General features: G+C 38.1%; 1 protein-coding gene across 1 annotated transcript; it reads right to left on the bottom strand.

The window, feature by feature from the left end:
- Positions 1-212: 212 nt before the first annotated feature.
- Positions 213-19,521, bottom strand: pdlim3b (PDZ and LIM domain 3b). The gene is made up of 8 exons (XM_067585093.1): positions 19,368-19,521; positions 18,939-19,088; positions 13,010-13,161; positions 11,887-11,971; positions 11,613-11,800; positions 4,587-4,714; positions 2,529-2,640; positions 213-739 (listed from the first exon to the last, which is right to left on the bottom strand). Exons 2-8 carry the CDS (start codon positions 19,029-19,031, stop codon positions 550-552), a joined length of 948 nt encoding a protein of 315 aa, XP_067441194.1. The 5' UTR covers positions 19,032-19,088; positions 19,368-19,521; the 3' UTR covers positions 213-549.
- Positions 19,522-21,122: the final 1,601 nt, after the last annotated feature.

The raw sequence follows: 21,122 nt of genomic DNA, 5'->3' as shown, positions 1-21,122 counted from the left end.
ATGACTCTTTGATGTGCTTGAAGATGAAGGACAAATGTGTAAACTAATGAATATATCAGAAAATCCACTTGTACACATTCCCTTCTCCCTTGTCTTATGTGCTTATTACTATGATAATACTCGGATGTTCTGCTTTTTTGGCATAGGTTGTTTTCTGTTAATACTCACTAGGTGTTGCTTTTCATCTCAAGACTCCACATACAAATGCAATCTTACAGTATGAACAGAGGTCTTTATTGGAAAGACATCAAATTGTGAGAAACTGGCAAGATGAAAGTGGCAAGTCTCAGTCTGTTTTCTTGTCATCACTGCTGAGCTAACAAATAGGGCTGTTCAGTTATCACCTGCACAATGTTCATACACAGAGGTGATTTATAAGGCAAAACATTACAGTGTTATGTTAAGAGAGAAAAGTGTAGCTATTATTGCACACAAACACATAAAACAGATTTAGGACCTGGGAGTGTTTGGCAAAGTGCGTGTCCATATGCATGCGTGTCAGTAGCTTATTTGTATGTATGTCTGTGTCTGTTCTCATAACATGGTAATCTATGCAGAACGATAAGTGGTGATGAGGTCGTGTCCCTCCGGTGGTCTCATTCTGGCACGAGCATGAGTCTCACAGTACAGCTGCCCCTCAACAAAGAAATAGCCCTTCTGTTTGAGGTTGACGTCGCAGTCGGAGCAAACAAAGCAACCAGGGTGACGATATTTGTCTCGTGCTTTCACTACTGTCCCACTGTAGTAAAGAAGACAGAAAGAAGATAAGAGATGTTAAGAGCAAAGAAGTGATGGAAAGTGATGTGAAAATATTAAATACTTAAGTTACAGTATCCTTATACAAGGAAATAAATCATTTTTGCCATGTTGAGTGTTTACAAATTTCCTGTGTGTGCTCTAAAATACTCAAATTGAAATTGGATGGACAAAATAACAGGGACACCTTTGTCCTTTTTATGTACAAACTAACAATATTCAAAGAGTAACTTAACACCAGGTTTACAAGCAGTTTTTAAAGGTGCAGCGTGTACAATTTAGTGGCATCTAGTGGAACAGACTTGACAGAAATGGAATATAATATTCATAAGTATGTTTTAATTAGTGTATAATCCCATGACGATAAGAATTGTTGTGTGTTCGTTACCTTAGAATCAGCCCTTTATATCTACAGAGGGAGCGGGTCCTCATCTATGGAGCCCACCCGGTTGCACTGCCATGTTTCTACAGTAGCCTAGAATGGACAAACCAAACCGTGGCTCTAGAGAGGGCCTTTTGTGGTTTTTGCGAGTTGAGTGGCCACTGTAGGTTCTCCTACATGCTTGAAAGGGGAAGCGGAGGGCGAGGGGTATTCAGTTGGTTGCAATCTGCAACCTCACTGCTAGATGCCACTAAATCCTAAACACTGGTCCTTTAACAGTCCTTTCTGGTTTGACCTTTCTCCACATCCAGCCTCACTCGATGGGTGTGGTCAGAAGTGTGCTTTGTTATTGTGCCGTTAGACCAAAATTCGCTTCCCGTTCATGTCTACATGGAACAGGGTGAGGCTTCTGGCAGAGTTCAGTCTGATTAAACTTTGACTATGAAATATTGTTAGCCTATATCCTTGTTTTATAACTGCATGCTAAGTAGTACCAGCAGCAGAGAAAAAGAGATGCTGTTTGACTGCAGTGAGTTCAAGGACAGTGATGTGTTTGATAAAACGCTGTATAATTCACACTTTGTGGACTATTGCTGTAAGCATGCTAGCAATGCTAGCAATGCTTCCCAATGGATTGAAACAAGGTACACTGAAATTGATAAACAGACAGCAACACAATGAAACAAAAACTTACACCTTTGCAAAAATAAAAATAAATAAAATGAAATAGGATGAAGAGTCTTATTTTTGTTGTTTCCCCTCCAATTATACACATATATTTATTACTATTTCTATTCTATTTAAACCCTTTCAATGCACAAATTGAAGGAACTGACAGGATTACATTTTACTGTAATTGTACCTTATATGATTACATTAGACAAATAAACTTGATTGATGGATTGAAAATCCTGCAATCACACACAAACTCCACATGTAAGGTTCAGAGAAAGAGTAAAAGAATCTGATTTGCTAAACATAAAACACAGACACTGAAGTGACTTTTACATAACCTGTCTAGAAATAAAAAGCCCTTCATCAGGATTTAAAAATATGTAAATTAATGCTCACAGCAAAAGCAGTTTCCTTTTCTTTCTTTTGTTTTTGGTTTAGCTTTCTGTGGGTAACCATCAAAAGGAAATTGCATAAAGGCATATAATGTTATGATTAATGTTTTTCTTTTATTTTGAACATGTCTCAAAGGATTCAATTCATGTTCAGAAGAGATGAGAGGTGTTAATCCATATCTATGGCAACGTTTGACGCTGTAATGCTGTGATGTTTCTGTAGTAGACGGTATTGTTCCTGTAATTTTGTCCACCCTTTGTATGCACTGATGCATTGAGGGTCTGAATGTGAATCACAGATGATATGTTCTATTTTTACTCACACAATCCCATTCCCACACTTGTCACAGACAGGCAGTTTCTGCAGGTTTCCTGTGGGAGGAGTTGGTTTGGTTGTTGGGGCTTTTACTGTCCTGGTCACAATGGGACGAGTGCCTGCCCACATGGGAGAGAAACCACTCAGCACAACAACTCTGTACTTATTCATGATTAGAGCACATATTTAAAAACAAAACACTCAAGAGATCCTGTATGAGGGCAGGGCCACTTTGAACCTCTTGAATCCTAAATGACACTTCCTTTTGGGTTACAAGCCTATATTTGTAACTACAACTGTATCAGGAAACATTACCACCCAGCCAATAAAGGAAACACATGGAGAAGTGCTTTTGTAATTACATATTGTGTAGCACACTACAGTACTCTAATAATAAAGGTTATTGGGGTATGTCAGAACATATTGTGTAGCTTTGTGTTGCTTTAATTGTGTTGTTTATAGTGTGAGTTGAATTAGTGATACTTTGTCAAAATATTGCATAAATAATTTAGATACAAATTTTATGCAATCATTACAGTCTATTTCTGCTACCTGTAGCCATAATGGATATTATGAACTGAATACTGAAATTATTGTTTATGACACAGTTAATAGGTGATCAAATGAGCAATGGGATTCTTCATGAATAATATATTGAATATATATGAGTATATGCTCATGAAATAAGCAACAAACTAAAATTTTATTGAGTTTCACATTCAAGAACTTAACCAATATGCTCCTTAAGGACTGTTTGGGTGTGGTTTGATCCAATTTTATCGACAGTCACCAAACAACCCATCAATTATCATCAGATTCTGAATCAAATGTTGCTAAATCCTGACTGGTTTGCAAGTAGGTGACACCTTTTTCTAAGTCCAACCCACTTTAAACTAGTGCAAAGACCACAGAGAAAAAAGAAATACATACAGTACATCTATTAAAGTCTATTCCAGATCAGAAATTCGCAATGAGATGAAACGGTTTTACAATGTTGCAGAGAAAATTGCAGCGGTGGAAGCCATTGCCTGGGGTCTCAAAAGACCTACCTTGCCAAATCGCCAAGTGCAGTTTTGGAACGTAAGGACGCAGCTATTTCTTTTCAGCCAATCATGAAACAACACAAGCCAGGACGAAAACAACGTAGCTTGTAGGCTATCAAAAACAAACAAATCCAACTAATCCACTTAATACAATGTATCAACCAAGCGGCAACCTCTGGGGCTGTAAAACGAAGCCAATGCAGAAGCGCCAAAAACTGCAGTTCCTTGAATTGCCACTTGAGGCTGGCTCCAAAAGTGAGTCAATCCCCATCGACCCCCATGTTAAAATGCCCAACTTTACAGCAGAAATAAACATGTTTACAGCCTGGTACAAAAAATGGTTTAGCTCTCTATAGCTAATTTGCCCTTTCATGACAACTGTACGGGAGGTGAATTTTTTTATAACTCACCCGTTTAAATTTTATTAAACCGTAAAGTTATGCATGTTGAAGGACATGGCTGCTTTGAGTGACACGTCCGCCAGCCGCTAGGTGGCTTGTTTCAGCCATTCGGCCCGCCTCTTTGCCCATTTTTGATTGGCTGGGAGTTACATAGCGTCACGCACTGCCAAGATGGCGACGGCCGGAGCGGCTCACTTTGAGCTTCAAAACTTCTCTTCAGAAACCAACGGCTGATGTCATGGTAACTACATCCATATTTTTATACAGTCTATGATATCAACGCAGAAGCAGTGGGGTATGCCAGTGCATCGTTGCTTTGGAAATGGTCATCTGTGTCTGTGCGTTGCTTTGATGTGAACAGCCCAATTTTACATCATTTACGACCTTTTGCACGTTGCATCCAGTCATGTTGCGAATTATTGATCTGAACTGGCCTTAATGTTAAATAACCAAGTCTTTCTAACTCTGGAACAAGAGTGTGTTCATATAACATCCCATCACTCAAAATTCAGTGAGGCGCTGTGTTGGTCTCTCTACCAGTAAAAGTACAAGCATTCAGCCTGTCCTCTGTACTGGGTGATTTGAAGGAAATACATCATCGAGGAAAGATGAAGAGCTCACCATCACTGTCAATGAAGTCCTGCAGGGCTTTGAACGAGCCAGACTGCCGAGGCTCCTGTGGCTCCTCCTGATCTTTCTGTAACATCCGGTACACATCAGATTCTTCAATGCTGGCTAAAGTCCTGGGGCTGAGCGGCACAGTCAACCACACAAAGATTCAGACACATATATACAGTATAGGAAGCAAACATAAATACACACTGCTCTGGTCTGTAGGACTATGACAAATTAAACCTTCTTTTTTGCAGACCAGCCAAAGTCCATTTCATCAGGACTGGGTTGCACCAGCTTTTTGTAAATCCATCTCTGAGTTTTTGTGTAAAGTCTTTCCAAAGTTCTTAATAAGCTAGTTTCAAACTAGTGAATTATTAAATCAGGTTACATCATTAAAATTTAAGAAAATTACATAAGCTAGTAAACACGTTAGTAAAGTGTAAATCAGTTGCTAAAAAACATCTATAGTGCTGTCCTGTAAGAAGCATCAAACTATGTAAACAGGAAGTCAATGTAGCATCACGACCTATAGCATAATTTTCAAAGTAACAGTTTTTAGAGCCAAAAGATGAAATGAACTTAACTGCCAATCCTTTGTGAATGTATGACTTTGTTTTATTTGTAAGTGCATACCTTGAGAAATGCGCATTTTACAATTAGCTTAGATGAATTCATCCATTTCAGCAAAAACATTGTAAAACGGGAGCTAGCCGTTGTTATTTGGTCATTTACTCTAGCTAACTAGTTAGTTGTTATTCTAGTTATTGTTGTAAAGTTTTGTAATTTGAGGTTTAGTGTGTTTTTTCTGTGAAATTTGAAGTACCAGGTCAGAAATGTTGACTATATTCCATATATGACTATATTCCATATTACCTCTTTTGCTTTTCAATTTAGGCAGGTCTGATATTCTCAAGCTAACGTTTGCTTTTCCAGTTGGTTTATTCAGCTAACACAACAGTTCCACCTGGCAGTTAGTGTAAATATTTAATAGCAACTCATCTCTATGTAAGAACTAGTTTGTGTGGTGCAACTGGTTTTAATTTAGTGATGTGTAAATGTCCCCTTAATAAACACTTATGTTATAACTAGGCAAAGTTTGAATTTATGAACAGCTGGTGCAACCAGCTTCATGCTAGCGGCAGAAATGATGCATTACAATCATAACTGCTTTGCCCTGAAACTTGTGGTTAGTTAGTAACTGCAAGATCAGGTGAGAACAACCAGCTGGAGATCATGGAGATACAGTATGTTGAGTCAAAAAGGAGAAGAGTTTGATGCTAAATGTGAGATGGGTGAAAACAAAAACAACAACAACAAAAAAAAGAGAACGAGAGAGGCTTTTGATTAAACACACAATATGCAATTTTAGCCACTAGGGGTCTCTCAATCAAAACAATAACAAAAGACAGAGTGTGATGACATGAGATAACGTGAGATCATGGGAGTTGTTGTCTTCATTGTTAAACAACCAGCTTCTTTGGATTACTTAGGATTACTCCAGTGTTCATCGTTCAGGATGTTTTTACCAAGAGCCGAATTATCTGCAGAGGTCTCCTTTCCAAAACAAAAGGACCTGGTAATTAAAACAGGTAAAAACACTGGATAAAGCAGTTTCAAGTAAAAAATCAGTTAAAAATGACCAAGATCTAAAAAGTTTATCATAAAAATGTGGCTTTTACCTGATAAAAAGTCAGTTTATAACAGTTTTTGTCAAACAACCACAACGCCAACGTATTATGCTATATGCGTATACTCTTTGGTAGACGCCATTGTGGTAGTTACATATTATAGCTTTAATGAATGGTTTTAGCTATAATTTCAAGGTTACTGATTCAACAACTTGCCCCTTTCAAGCATACTGTTGTAGTTTTTCTTCATAATCATGGTTTAATATATAATAATTCCGTCCAGTCTGCTAATAGTAGTGGTTGTGAATGCATCATTAGAGTGAGTCTCTGTGGTATCAGCCGACATGACCTGAGTTTGATATGATTTATGTCTTTTTCAGAAGTTGTGGTTAAGCCATGGAAAGATTCATTCCTGTGTGCTGTTGTAATATATTCTGAGTGCGACACACCATATATCAGGTAGCCTAATGAAAGCCACATGACTTCATTGGAAGGCTGGAGGCTTACATACTGTAGCACATCTGTGGCCATATTAAGCTATTCAGCTCAGTTCAGTCATTTCACAACATCAATACATAAAAATACACGCCTGTTCCTACCACACTTCAACAGTTGTGAATAGTGACATATTCTCTATTCCTGTTATAGTTAGCTGTTGCAATAACACAAAGAAATACCAGGATACTTTTCACTACAGCTCAGTCAAGCACCTTAATGTCACACCAATCCTTCATTGTGGCAGAAACGTAGACAACCTAGTGAAAATTGGTCTGACAGTTAGTCCCAGTAAGATCCAGACCCCAGCCGATAAAGGTAGCACTTTTGAATATTAGATCTCAATCTAGCAAGACATTTTATATTAATGTTTATATACATGGTCTTAGCTTTTTATTCTTAGCTGAAGCCTGGCTTACTTCAATTGCTTCAGCTACTTTGTTAGTTGTAAGTGCACCTTTTTATATGCCAGTAGACAGGATAAAAGATGGGGTGGGATCGCCAATATTTTCTCTAGTAGTTTTATCTGCACTCAATGTTCTTTTAGCAATTTTCTAACATTTGAATACTTAGCAATGGTTATCAAAGCACACCAGCCTCTACTCATTGTGACTGTCTATCAGACCCCAAACATGACAGCAACTTCTTATCAGTGTTTTATGATCTTATGTCCATTGTTCTTACTAGCCATGATAAAATCATTTTACTTGATGATTTTAATTTTCATGTTAACAGCTACACTGATTCGAGGTCTCTTGATTTCTTGGATCTTGTTGCTTGTCTCAGTCTTGTTCAGCATGTAAAGAGTGCCAACCCCAATCACCCACAATGGAAATAATGGACTTAGTTGTTACTAGGGATATTGAAGTTGACATTTTATCCTTTGCCAAGGTCCCTACTTCTGTCTTTTTGTGCCTTTATTAGCACCACCCTTTCTACATCAAATGACTGTCTAGACACTTGTGGTGAGGCATAATATTAACAATGAAGTTATTAGCAGATTTTGAAAATCTGCTGAATATCTTTCCTCCATCCCCCACTGGCTTAGTTGATGACCTTGTTGATGATTTAATGACAAATTAAGATTCTTATTAGATACAGTAAAAGATTTAAAAAAGGCAATTAATCGAAAATCACCATGGAGAACTGCTGCAATTTGTCAGCTGAAAGCTGAGAGAAGAAAGGAAAAGCAAACTTGTTCAACAAACTTGTTCACTTTGACATGTTTAAAGATCAATTTATAATTTACAACAATGCCAGGAAAGACAGACAAGCACATTTCTCAAAGATTATTTCAGAAAAACAAAATAATCCCAAGTGCTTTTTCAGAAGTTGACAGTCTTCTAAATCCATAACTTGCTCTCAGTCTTTATAATAACTCCTCTACTCTTAGAGGCGAAGAATTTGCTTCATTTTTTGGGGAGCCAGCATTGTAAATACAGACACTCAAACTCCCTGGCATCTCCCTGCCCATAGGCCTCTATCTATGATGTCATCATTTGATTTGATGTCAGAAGATGTCATCGGTGAAGTGATTAGCAGGATGAAGTCTTCCACTTGTGTTCTAGACCCCATCCCAACCAAGCTGTTTAAATCCTGTTTCCAAAGCCTGTCCCAGGTAACAACTAGTATAATAAACTCCTCTCTTAATTTAGGCATCTTCCCCACAGCTTGCAAGACTTCACTGGTAAAACCTCTCCTAGAGAAATCCAATCCAGATTACTCAGAGCTAAACAATTACAGACCCATTTCTAATCTACCTTTCCTTGATAAACTTCTAGAGAAAATTTGTTTTTAAATCAACTACTTGTTCATCTAACCAACAACGGCATTTTAGAAAAGCTCCAATCTGGTTATTTAGCAAACCACAGCACACAGACAGCCCTACTTCAAATTGTAAATGACCTGAGAATTATTGTGGATGCAAACAACATGGCTATCCTTCTTCTTTTAGACCTCAGTGCAGCATTCGATACAACTGACCATCAAATTTTAATTGACAGACTTAAGAAAGGGTTTGGTTCTCTCTGACCGTATATGGTTTCAGTCTTATTTAACTGGTAGACAGTTATTTGTCAGCTGGTTGTATCAGAGACTCATGGTATTGAATATGGTATTCCTCAAAGAAGTCTTGTCGGCCCAATTTAGTTTTTGTTATATATGCTCCCACTTGGAAACATTATTAACCATCACCATGTCAATTACCATTTTTATGCTGATGATACACAATTATACATCTGTTTCTCACCAAATGACCCCAATGCACTGCATGCTCTCATTGCCTGTTTCACAGACATTAATGTATGTATGGATAAAACTTTTAAAAACTAAATGAGGAAAAAACTGAGATTCTATTAATAGGACCCAAAGCAACAAGAGAAAAAACTGCACTTGATGCTTGATGGTCTTAGCAAACAGATTAAAACAAAAATCACAAACTAGGGAGTGATGTTAGACTCTTTTAACAAGGTCATTAAAACATCCTTTTTTTCATTTTAGGAATAAAAGTCAGACCCTTTTTCAAAAAGATGCTGAATTGTTCATTCATACTTTTATTACTACCCATTTAGACTATTGTAATTCCCTTTGCACTGAATTATGTAATAACAAAACTATAGTTCAGAACACTGCGTCCAGAATCTTAACTAAAACAAAGAAAATGGATCTCATCACCCCAGTGCTTAAGACACTGCACTGGCTGCCTGTAGCCTATCTTTAAGAGCTGATTTTAAAGTTCTTTTACTTGTCTATAAAGCTTTAAATGACCTTGCTTCTCCTTACATCATAGATTTTCTTTCATTTTATGTTCCCGCTAGATCACCAAACTCCTCCACCGCTTTTCTTTTAAATGCTCCTTATGTGTCCCATAAAAGTACCAGCGAGGCTGCTTTCTGTTTTTATGCCCCTAAACTGTGGAACACACTGCCTCTGGATATTAGAAAGCAAGCTCTATCTGTATTGTTAACATGAAATTAAATACCAACCTTTTAAATCTGGCTTTGAATTTGCAGTAATGTTATCGTCTTAGTTTTTAAGTTTTAATAATTGTTTTTGATATATATATATATATATATATATATATATATCTTTATCCCTGGTGTTTATTTTATTGACTTATATTTTTTTATTTTTTAACATTTTATTATATTTTATTAGTCTTGCAAAATTGTATTTATTGTTATCTATTTTTGTTTTTCTTTTTTGTCTGTGTTGTTTTAATCTTGCTATGTGAAGCACTTTGGGCTGCATGTTTGTATGAAAGGTGCTATATAAATAAAGCTGAGTTGAGCTGATACCTTTCATCAAACCGAATGACTGGCAGGGTGATTCAGGAGGGGAGTCATGTAAAGAGCAGGTGGAGGACAGTAAATGTAACAGCAGCAAAGCAGAAACAAGACTGAGTTCACAGCCATGCTAGTAAATCTGTGGGACTATACTTAGTAGGCACAGCAGTGCTTTGAGCTACATGCTATCACTAGCATGATAGCATATATGTAACACAGTTGTTACATATCTATTTAAGCTAACATGGATGAGAAGTCCTTAAAGTGCTCAGGAAAAAAATGGAAATTTGAACATCAGCAATTCCATGACAACTGGGAAGTTCCATCTGCTGAGGAAGATCATGTGTTTTGATCAAAAGCTCCAGAACAGCTACTGAGTGGACCTTGTGGTGAGATTGTTTTTGTCAAATAATGTAAAGATTGGCCTGAGCGTGGTGCCAGAGGAAGGGGCATTTAGAGCTGAATTGTCAATTAAACAATTAATCAATTGAAAATTAAGTGAACATTTTTAATTAGTCATTTATGTAATTTCTCAACAAAAAACAGTGCAGGTTCTCAAATGTGAGACTTTGCTGCTTTTCTCTGGCGTTTGACTGGTACTTTACAGGACCAGTCAAAAGTTTGGACACACCTGAGAAAGTGTCCCCAAACTTTTGACTGGTCCTGTATAATTTGAATACAGAATATAGTTTACAAAACATGCATCTTTGTTTATTTTCTACTTTATAAAAGATTAATTGATTATTTGAAAAAGGGCTCAATAATTAATAATGAAAACAGTCATTAATTGGAGCCATAAAGCCAACTAGTATGCTAACATGCTATAGTTTAACATATGAGCAATGTTAGCAGTTAGCTAATTTAATAGCAAATTTTAGCCTTAACCTTAAAGTACAACTGAGTTTGACTTTCTGTTAGCTTTGCAGTATGTTGTCATGATTTTAAGTGTTGTATAAGTGTAAATTGCTAATGGTACAAGTTGAAAAGTCAGAGGAGACAACAAAGTCGTGATTTACTCTCTGTATTAAGTGTGTCCCAAGATAGCGCCCCATTCTTTCAGTATGTGCATATAATGAATAAGTTCTAAAGGTGTCCTCATGCTTCTGTTCAGCTGGGACATTGAACTCTCTTCATACATGTATGTAAATAATATACTGGTACTGAGACTTTGTTGACAGATTTTCTTTATTGGATCTAATGGTTTAAAATTATGATAATGCAAAGAGTAATTTCACCATGTTTGTAATGCTCAGAAAAATGTATTCATGTATTTTTTTGTGTGTTTGTATAATGATTGTTTACAGAGAAAAAAAAAGTATTTTGGGACCCATTTAAGCACATCACATGATCTGTAATTCACAGTGCTGTTACTGGGGGTTTGGGACCAGAAATGTTTGTAGCCTACCAATTTCATGGCAGACCACTCGTTATTTTTAAAAATACAGTATGTCAACAGATGGACTGATGGACAGGCTGAAGGACAGAACATCCAGGGAGCGATGTTGCTAAAAAAAACAAAACAAAGCTTACCATAATCAGTGTTGTTACAACTCACATGCTGTTAGTTGCTATGGTGCAGGGCTTTGAGTGAACCTTAAGCTGTGGATAGCGTGAAGACCAGTCACCTCTCAGGCTTGGGGTGGACTATGCCACGGATCTGGCCCTCCATGGCGTCCTGGATGTTGCCTGAGGAGTAGAGCCCTATGGGAGTGTTGTAGGCTGTACTGACCACCTGACGCTTGTCATCGATGTTGGCTGCCGCGACGAACGGCTGAGCTTTGCGGTTGTGAGCAGCACCAATAGGTTTGTACTCCTGAAAAGAGAAAAAGGGAACAATACTGAAATAATGATGGAAAGCTGAATGGCTATCATAATCCTTAATCACACACTCTCACAAACCTGTCGCTCTGCTTCCAGATTGATTTTATATGGGTGAGCTTTACCGTCCTCCATTACACGTGGTGACCACATGCTTGACTTATTCCTGGGTACAAAAGACAGATCTTGGTCAGACAGTGTGTGTGTGTGTGTGAGAATTTTCTGTAATCCCGACCTGTAAAAGATTAAAACTGTGGTTCAAACTTGTCGTTGGCCTTTTCCGGTAATACCATAGGATACTATTTAACTATGTGAACTGGGTTTTGGGTGTATCCGAACTGAAAAAGTAACAGAACCACTAAATTCACTTTTGAATGTGCTGTTATTGTCCCATAAAAGAATCTACAAAGGAAATATAAGAGCTTGCTCACAGCTGGAAACACTTAAACCAAAATACAGATGGTACGGTGGTAGAACAGCTCTGGGTAGATCATAGAAAAAGGTGTTTAATCTTTGGGAGGGGACAAGCTTTTTGCTTTCTCTTTGTATTTTCAGAAGCTTTCCAAAACAGCAGTCTTGTCTAGTAACTGCAGAAACAATACACTATGAAGACTAGTATGTAGTTCATATTGTAGAGGTTGCAAGATGATTGACAGGACAGGAGAGCTGTAAACAACATATTTCTGACACTCAATATTCATTGATTTTTTTCTACTTTTGTCTTTTTTCTTGTGAATTGATGGATAATTTTGCTTCTCCAAGCTCCTAAAAAAATAAATAAATAAAACAAGGAAAAGAAATCACTCCTTGATTACAACATGTAGCCATACAACCAGTGATGAGAGGTTTCATGTTGACATTGCCTTGTTTTAAGGGGTCACAGGCTAAAACAATTGGCTGTACAGTATTAGTATGTAGCTGTTATACATACTTACATATGGACCTTTTATAGTACAGAAGGTGGACACAGTAAAAACAACACCTGTGCACTAACATAATTCAGCACTAATAATAATGACCTTCAACTTAACTCAAAAATGAATCAACAGCTGTCTGACACAAAAATGGAACAATATAAGCTTCACAAACAGGAATTATTGCAAGGCTAGTATATTAAATTTCATTATACTGCGCAGGCATTGCCTTTATTGTGGCCTCCACCTGTTTATGTGCCATGTATGTGCTTGTAGAGTCTGCAGATAACCTTTCAACTGTCAGACAGAGCTGACGGGTGGATTCCTTTATCTTGTTCTGGGCTTCACAGTGCAGCATGTCTGTGGCTGGGACTCCTTCGATGGCCAAGATGAGGTCACCTGCGCATAAATTGGCAATGGAGGCCTTACTGCCCGGGGTGATCTGGGTGGGATTAGAAGAAGGGATAAATAAGAGGAGAGGAGAGATGAAAGAACAACAAATTTAGGATTGTGTTCAGATGAGATGCAGATTGTTCCCTACAGGGCGTGAGGGGTCACTGAATGGTTCCATGTGTGTGAAAATTATGTTAATCACACACTACAGTCTTTGCAGTCACCAGATCTCAACTCAACTAATATGAGAGATTTTGGAGCGACATGTTAGACAGTGCAGCACCATCACCAAAACACAAAATTAAAGGACATGGCGATTGGATGAACTATCTGTCTTATCACCTATCACGGGCTATCGCTTCTCACTGTCATCACACCTAAACCATGTCTCTAGCTGCCAGTAGTTCTAGGACACTGATTGGTCTTAACCCCAGTTGGTTCGGCCAAAAGCACATAACTTGAAGCCTGACAAGATGGATTCTTGCGTAATCTTGTGAATCCAGCTGCCTTGCAAGGTAAACAAATCTCATGTGCAGAGCCAAAGCACAAATGAATTGATCCTACTTACAAGTATTAAACAGCTCCAAAGACTAACAACAGTGATCACATTTCCTGTCTCAAGAGATTAGTCCCATGTAAGGCAGAGCTTCTAAACAAACTACTATGATTACTCTTTGTGATGAAAGAGCATATCAGCCAGTTCAATGGTGTGACTCAGAGACGCGTTTTTAATAGTTTTTGGCCAACAACCGAGGTCTACAGCACAGAGAAATAAGATATATCAGGCTTTGGATACACGCACAACACTCGTAAGTAGACCAATTTATTGTTGGTTTGGCTCTGCACATGAGATTTGTTGACAGTAAAAGTACAGAAAATCACCAGCCATATCCTTTAAGGAAGTATTGGAAGAAGAGAAGAAGAGGCTTGTGGTGGCCCAACACCTTATCAACACTATGCTGGTTTTCCCTTAATTGGTCACTACTGTATATTTAAAAAGCAGAAGGGCTCAAAATTTCATCAAAAGAGAAGGAAGAAGACAGTTCTCTCTATTTGCTTTTATTTCCCCTTTCTGTTACATTATTCTGTATTGACTTTTGTTTAATCCATTGAAAAATAAATCAAGAAATAAAGCATTTATATATAATTAAATTCTCACAAACAGAAATATCTCACTAAACAACACTATAATTGACAGGGTCATGAGAATTTTGGGACCTAAAACAGGGTTATGGGGCAGAAAAAGTTGACGAACCTTGAATTGGCACATTAGTAGAGGGGATAGAAATGTGAAAGTCTGTTGCTCATATTCGTTTTGTTTTTTATATTGTTATTTCTCTCTTTCTATGAGTAATTTCTCAGAGCAACAGCCAGAAAACAGAAAACCCTCTCTGTCTTTTTCTATCTGTCTCGCCATCATTTCTTCCTTCTTTTAAACCCATTCAAACAGTCTGAGTACTTGTATGCACAGATGGAGCAGCCTTGTGAAAGGTTTCGGCCTGCTCTCCATCACTGACACTTCATCTCTTAATGCAGTGCTCAACTGCAAGGCCCCTTGTTCATGTTCCCCTGCTGGGATCACAGCTTTATATGATTTTGCTTTTCCTTCTCTGAGTCTCACCTGACCTAAATACTCCTGCAAAACACAGACCCCACTAAGAAGGCCAGCTATTCAGCCAAATTCCTAACAGGAAAGATTCCGGTCATGAATTACCTGAATTTGCCATTTTTTTCTCCTTATTCACCCTACAAAACACTGGATGCTCTATGAGATGCAGCAGCAGGTCTCCCGTTACAGTGGGGCATTGCCCTGGTTGGTATGCATGCATGTAAACAATCTGTCCCTTGTCATGGAGATAATATAAACATGTGCTGCTTCCCACTAAGTGACAGCATCGGTGAATTTTGTTGGCTGGGAAATGATTAAGATCAATAGGAATTCCCAGAAAGCCATCAGGGTTGCAAGAATACCTCAGGAGGCATCTTCAATCGAACCGAACATTCCCACTTACACTACACAGGGCATGACCTATGCTTAGCCATATTGCATTACTGGACATAGGAAACTTAGCTACACTGGGATGTTACACTGAAATTTGAATTAGGTCATCTGCCTATAAATAACTGTGGATGAAAGTGCTGAGGGGATGTCTCATGCTGCCAAAGAGGGAGCAGTAATTTACACTGGAGCATTTGTTGGATCATTGCTGTGTGACTGTATGTTTTACTTCTCTGATGTCTGATATCTACACAACTATTTTTTTTTTATTGGATTGTTTTGTTTCCACCCGGCCCAGTTGTAATGTCAAACATTTGTCTCTGTTTAAAGTACAACCATCTTTTCCTTCATTCTTTCTGTCTCTGTTTTCTTCCTTCTGTCTTTCAGACGTTCCTCTGTCCTTCCTCCTATCTTTCCTGCTCCCTCCTGCCTTTGTGTTTTCCTTGTTTCTTTCTTTTTTCTCCTTCCTTTTATCCATGTGTCTTCTGTTTCTCATTTATTTTTCTTTGTCAACTAATCTGAAAGCACAAAAACTAAACTGAGTAAGGAACAAGGTTGTCATAGAACAAAAAAAAACTACTCTTCTTCTCTATGAGTATGTTGACTTAGGATACTTGATTTGACAACTTGACGTTGACATTTTACTCCTGAGCTTTTCTTTATGTAACATTTTGAATGTAAGGCTTTTACTTCTAATAGAGTACTTTTCTCTTTATGGAAATGCTATTTTTTAGGTATTTGAGTATTTCTTTGACGACTGATTATAGCAAATAGATGGAAATGAAATAACTTGCTAAAGAGCAGGAATGAAGGAACAAAAGAGGAAGTAAAGAGTCTAGTAAATAAAGGCTATCTAGGAAGTACTCTGCAAACAAATCTCGATTGTCCAAAATAATGTGAAATCCTGCTGCATAAATCAATATTTTCATACAAACAATGGATCTAATGTCTATGTATAATGTGAAAACTGTTGCTTGTAGTGACAAACCACTGTGGAGATCCCTTCAGCTCTCTATGGAGTGTTTTGCTGTCTTTCAACTCTTTGTTTTGGTTCACGCTCACTGTTCTCATAAACCTCCTTTCCAGCAGCAGCAGGTAGCTGTTTTTAGTGAAAAAAACTCTGTACACCACCTGCCCAGCACTCAACAGCAGACTGACAAAGTTAGCAACAAGCTAGTGAACGCAGTTGAGTGTTTAGCAGCTAAAGAGGCACGTATTTCCATCAGGAGTTGGTGGAGACCAAAACAAAGCTAAAATTAGAGTGAATACTGAACTTACATTCGCCGGGTGGCCCGAAACATGACTCCAAATCAGTGCTGATGTTACTCCATATATGCTGGATGTGGTAATAGGGACTATTTGCTAAGAGTTTGACTTTATAAGGTAATAATATGTCAATGCCCTGTATACAGCTTTTTATACGCTGCCCTGAAGTGGCCAAAATGCAACTCATACAAGGAGAATGGTCAAAATTAATGCTGGATCCTTTCCTTTCCACAATGCAACGAGCCCAGCTAACCCTGATGGCATTACCAGAGTTATTTTCTCAGACTTGCTGTAACAAAGCTCCTCCAGAGACACATAAGGCATTCACAGGGTCAATAGCACTCCTCATTACAAGTAAACCGACCCTGCAGTGTAAAGTCTGCGGAGTGCCCCTTTAAGGCTGCTGTCTGCTGCTGTCTGCTGAAGAAAAAGATGATAATCACTTGTGTTTACTTTCCCCGGACCAGCTGGAAACATCAGCGGGTTATAAAGAGGAGGATGTTCCTGACCAAAAATGGCAGTGAAGGGAGACACTGGATTCACTTGTGCTTGAATGAAGCTCGTGCAGCAACAGTTCCTTTACTTTTGTCACGTAGACAGTGAGATGAGGTGATTTATCAGTTATATCTCAGCTTTGTCAGTCTTTTCTTCGATTCACATCTCTCTCTTAAAAATACATTTTCACACATTGCTTCTTGTATTACTGCTCACATATCGTTTACCCTCACTGATACCTCACTCTCTCTCTCTCTTTCATTCCTTTCCTTCCTCGTCCATCCCAGTATTCTCTCATCACTGCTCTCATATAGGCCACCGAGTGTCCTCTAACACAACAGGTGTGAGGTTATTGGACAGAGCCGCTGGTTTGGAGACCTAACTATGCTTTTGGTCAGTGGTTCCCGATGTCTTTCCCTAAATATAGATGCACATAACCCCAACAGAAAGGGATAACTGAAGTCTGATCCTGTGTTGATGCTGCAGATACTACACAAATGAGTCTGAACGCTGAAAATAAAAACACAATATTCATTATTAATATTAATAAAGTTTTCTGGTGGTGAAGAAGTTTACTTGTTATATAGAGGGGAAAACAAGAAATGTGGTGCTGCTACTGCAATAATATATGAATGGTGGTAGATTAATATTTATGCATTTGTAGGAACATCTATTTCTGTATGTCGTGTTTTCCTATATTGACTCATTTTTGTGTTTTTTCCCCTTTTTTTTTTGCCTTTTCCCCCCTATTTATCTATGTGTTTGTTAATTAATTAGTTAATTAATTTATTGATGGGATACACTTCCTTTCAATTTAATGAGTCTTTATAGAGGCATAACTGTTAAATTAGCCAAAAAAGTGTGAATAATAGTGCTAATGCCACAAGTAATAATACTGAAATAAAGTTGACAAAAAACAACCAGTTAATCTGATGCAACACATACATACTGACATACATTTGATGCATCGACGCATTGTTGAAAGTATGGAAATATGTTTTTATTAAATTTGTATTAGCAACAATACTTCTGGTTGTTCAATTTAATCATTACATGCGATTCAGTTGTTTGGCTGTACTTTGGATCAACAGGAAATATAATTTCAAGGAAATGATCATTTTCATCAACATCTGAAGATAAATTCTGGTTTCTTAATCTACCTTGACCTTCCACATTGTTTGCTTCTTTTCCTTTTTATCAAAGTATCTGTGCAATCAATCATTTGTTTGTCCAAAATATCTGTGATCGGTTGAATTTTCTTTAATGAATTACAGTAATATTTACTTTTATTATGTTATCTGTCATCTCCCAGCTCCGCCGGTGCTGCTAATCTGCCATTATGATAACCTGCATGATGCTGTGAGTTGACCTCAAGCTGAGGTTTAAGATCTTCTGAACAGCTGCACCATTATAATAGACATGTCATGATGGTGTGTGTAACACTGCGCTCATCATCCATTTTTCGCCGTCTTAACTCAGCTGCCGGCATGAACGTCAGCCCAGTCAGTTGTCAGTTTATCCAGAAGTATTAACTGGATTCACACACACCGTGAACCTCACTGTGCCCCTAAATTCCTCTGTCTGAAATTCACTGAATGAGACACGTGTATGTGTGTGTGTGTGTGTGTGTGTGTGTGTGTGTGTGTGTGTCTGTGTGTGTGCACATGTCAGAGTATAATGTAAGCTGCTATTTGTATCTAAGCCTCTTGCATTTACTGTGGCACAGGTGCGAGGTCCATACCACACCACAGTCCAGACAGACTTTCTAGAATGAACTCTCCCGGGAAACAATGTTGACACTAAAACAAACACTGACGTCTTCAGAGCAGACTGCCAGAGGATAAAATCACACTCACATTTTAGACGTTTAGCCAGTTTTACAAGGGTAGATTTAGTTGATCACCTAATTACAAGCAACCAACACTGAAGACATTCTTCCCAGACAATATCACAACCCAAAAAAATGTGCAAGGGAAAGAAATTAAATAAACTCAGTAAACAAGTTGAAAAGTTTTGTTTTGATGAAATTATTATTATCACGAAGACATTATATCACACACACTCACCCTGGAGATGGTCAGGGGCTGGCTGAAGTCCTTTCCTCCTGCCAGCCGAAACCCCCAGGGGGCCGGACCGTCCAACACGACATTGACTGGCATGACCCTTTAACGTCTCCCTGCTGTTGGAGGACAGTGGAACAGGCTCTAAACTGCACCCTGCGAGGGAACAGAGTTAAAGAGCAAAGGAATATCAAAGTGATGGAGATTTTGAACCATGTGGAGTGGGAGGAGAATGGACAGATCCCACCCCGGGAGTGAAGTAATTGGTCAGATTTTGGGAACTGGCTCCCAGTCTGTTCTACCAGCACTTGCTCGCCAGTTTTCCTATTTCTGTTATCTTATTTCATGCTCTCTTTTTTACTCTTCTCTGCAAACAGATCTCAGTATTTTATCTTTTAAATCAGTTGCTACTAAAGCTTTCAGCATGTTACTCACATCCAGTTTTGGCTCACAGTCTGTTACATGGACACTTGCAGACAGACTAAAGATGTAAAGCAGCCCCCGTCATCGCTCCTCATCCCCGGGCAGCTCGGAGTCTGGCTGGCCTCCTCTTGCTCTGGTTGACGGGTCTTGCTGCTCCTGCCCTTATTTGGTCTGGAGGCACAGCTCCACTCTGAGGCCCTGGAGGTCCCGCAGGCACATTCCAGCCACTATTGATCTGGATAGGACCCAGGATTCTCACTCCTGAGCTTGTTAACAATCCAGTTTCATTTTGAGTTGGATGTTTTCACCACATCATCTGTCTTTTTTTTTCCATGTTTATACCACGAACCTGGTCTGTTTAGTGTTAAAACAACTTATTTTCCACTTCTCAAAAGACTTTGGCTCAAACCATTTTTGTGCCTACAAACTCTTATATCCTGTGTTTTATTCAGGCTGACTTTTCTCTCTGTTGTCACATGTCCTTGATGTCTGCGTGGTATCCAAAATGATAGAAACAACAAATGAGCTTGTGTGACTAACAGAGCAGTATGTCAACATCCTGTGAGTAAGGCATGTTAATCCGTGTCAGTGCTTCTCTAGGGCATGTTTACATCAAGTAAATAAAACAAAATGCCAATTTGAACTGTTGTGCAAATTAAGAATCACAACACAAAATCCATCATCTGTGTAAAGGCTTGAAAATAATTTTCCACTGCAAATATTTTAAAGGGGAACAGATTCACAGTTCATTTCTGCTCCGTGACAGGTTGATGATGAAGCACTCATACAACAAATATTTCTCTGCACAAAAATGTAACAGTTTGCCTGCAATAAGTGCACAAATTCATCTCCTCATCCTCTCTCTGTCTCTCTTTTACACTGACTGACACCTGCAATAAAAGCATCTGAGCATATCTAGCATATAGTATTATAGTAGTGAAGCAAGTATTTGTGCCGTCCCATTGTATATGTTTAAAAGAGACATGTACATTGAAGCTGAACTACAGTATGTAACTTTTTAGAATTGCTGATTGCTGCCCTGCAAATATTTCAGCTTTTTTCTTCCTGCAAACATTTGAATGACAAATTCAAAAACATATTTCTGTGAGTTGTTAATTTGCAGATATTCTTACTATGTTAGACTATTGTCAGTTCTTTAACTGACAGAGAATATTTGGTTTTCAGTGTGTAGATTTGTGTGTCAAGCTACATATTAGCGTATTAGGTTGTTTCTTAAAAACTCTATAATGAGCAAAATTGCATAATCCTTTCAAAGAAATGTCCAAAGAATTAACAGTTACACAACAGCTACTTTTAGGAAATTGTTAAAACAAACAAAACAGAAACAAAACAAAACAAAACAAAACTATACACTGAAAACTATTTTCCATCAGTTAAAGAACTGTCAAGTCTCATTTGTTGCAAATTTTTGCAAATTAACAACTATGAACCAGCACTTACCAAGTAAACCAACTTAACACTTTTTTCAGATTTTCTTATATCTGAAATATGAGAATATATTTCTTATATTCCCACATTTCTGATTTTACTTTTTATATTTTCATATTAAATTCTGAGTAGAGCTAAAACAGAGGAACTTTCAAAACTGTTGCACCTCTGACTTTATCACTTATGAGTGTTGATGGCTGTTATCAGACTCTGTTGCGCCTGTAAAACGACACCTAACAGTGATGTCTCAACAGCAAAGTGAGAAGTTAAACCACTGGAGGTCAGCAAAAACCTGAAGTTCGGCTTGTTAAGTAGCTG

Source organism: Thunnus thynnus, chromosome 3 (genome assembly GCF_963924715.1).
Source record: "Thunnus thynnus chromosome 3, fThuThy2.1, whole genome shotgun sequence".
Classification (NCBI taxonomy): domain Eukaryota; kingdom Metazoa; phylum Chordata; class Actinopteri; order Scombriformes; family Scombridae; genus Thunnus; species Thunnus thynnus.
The sequence above is the reverse complement of the archived record's forward strand: the minus strand, read 5'-3'. Positions and strand labels throughout refer to the sequence as shown.

What these genes read in the sequence shown, in the direction of transcription:
- pdlim3b (XM_067585093.1), bottom strand. Translation starts at nt 19,031, where the DNA reads ATGCCAGTCAATGTCGTGTTGGACGGTCCGGCCCCCTGGGGGTTTCGG. An exon ending in CTCTGTCTGACAGTTGAAAG is followed by an intron (nt 11,972 to 13,009) that starts GTTATCTGCAGA and finishes TTTTGTACCCAG; the next exon opens with GAATAAGTCAAGCATGTGGT. An exon ending in GTCCACCCCAAGCCTGAGAG is followed by an intron (nt 4,715 to 11,612) that starts GTGACTGGTCTT and finishes TGTGCCGCTCAG; the next exon opens with CCCCAGGACTTTAGCCAGCA.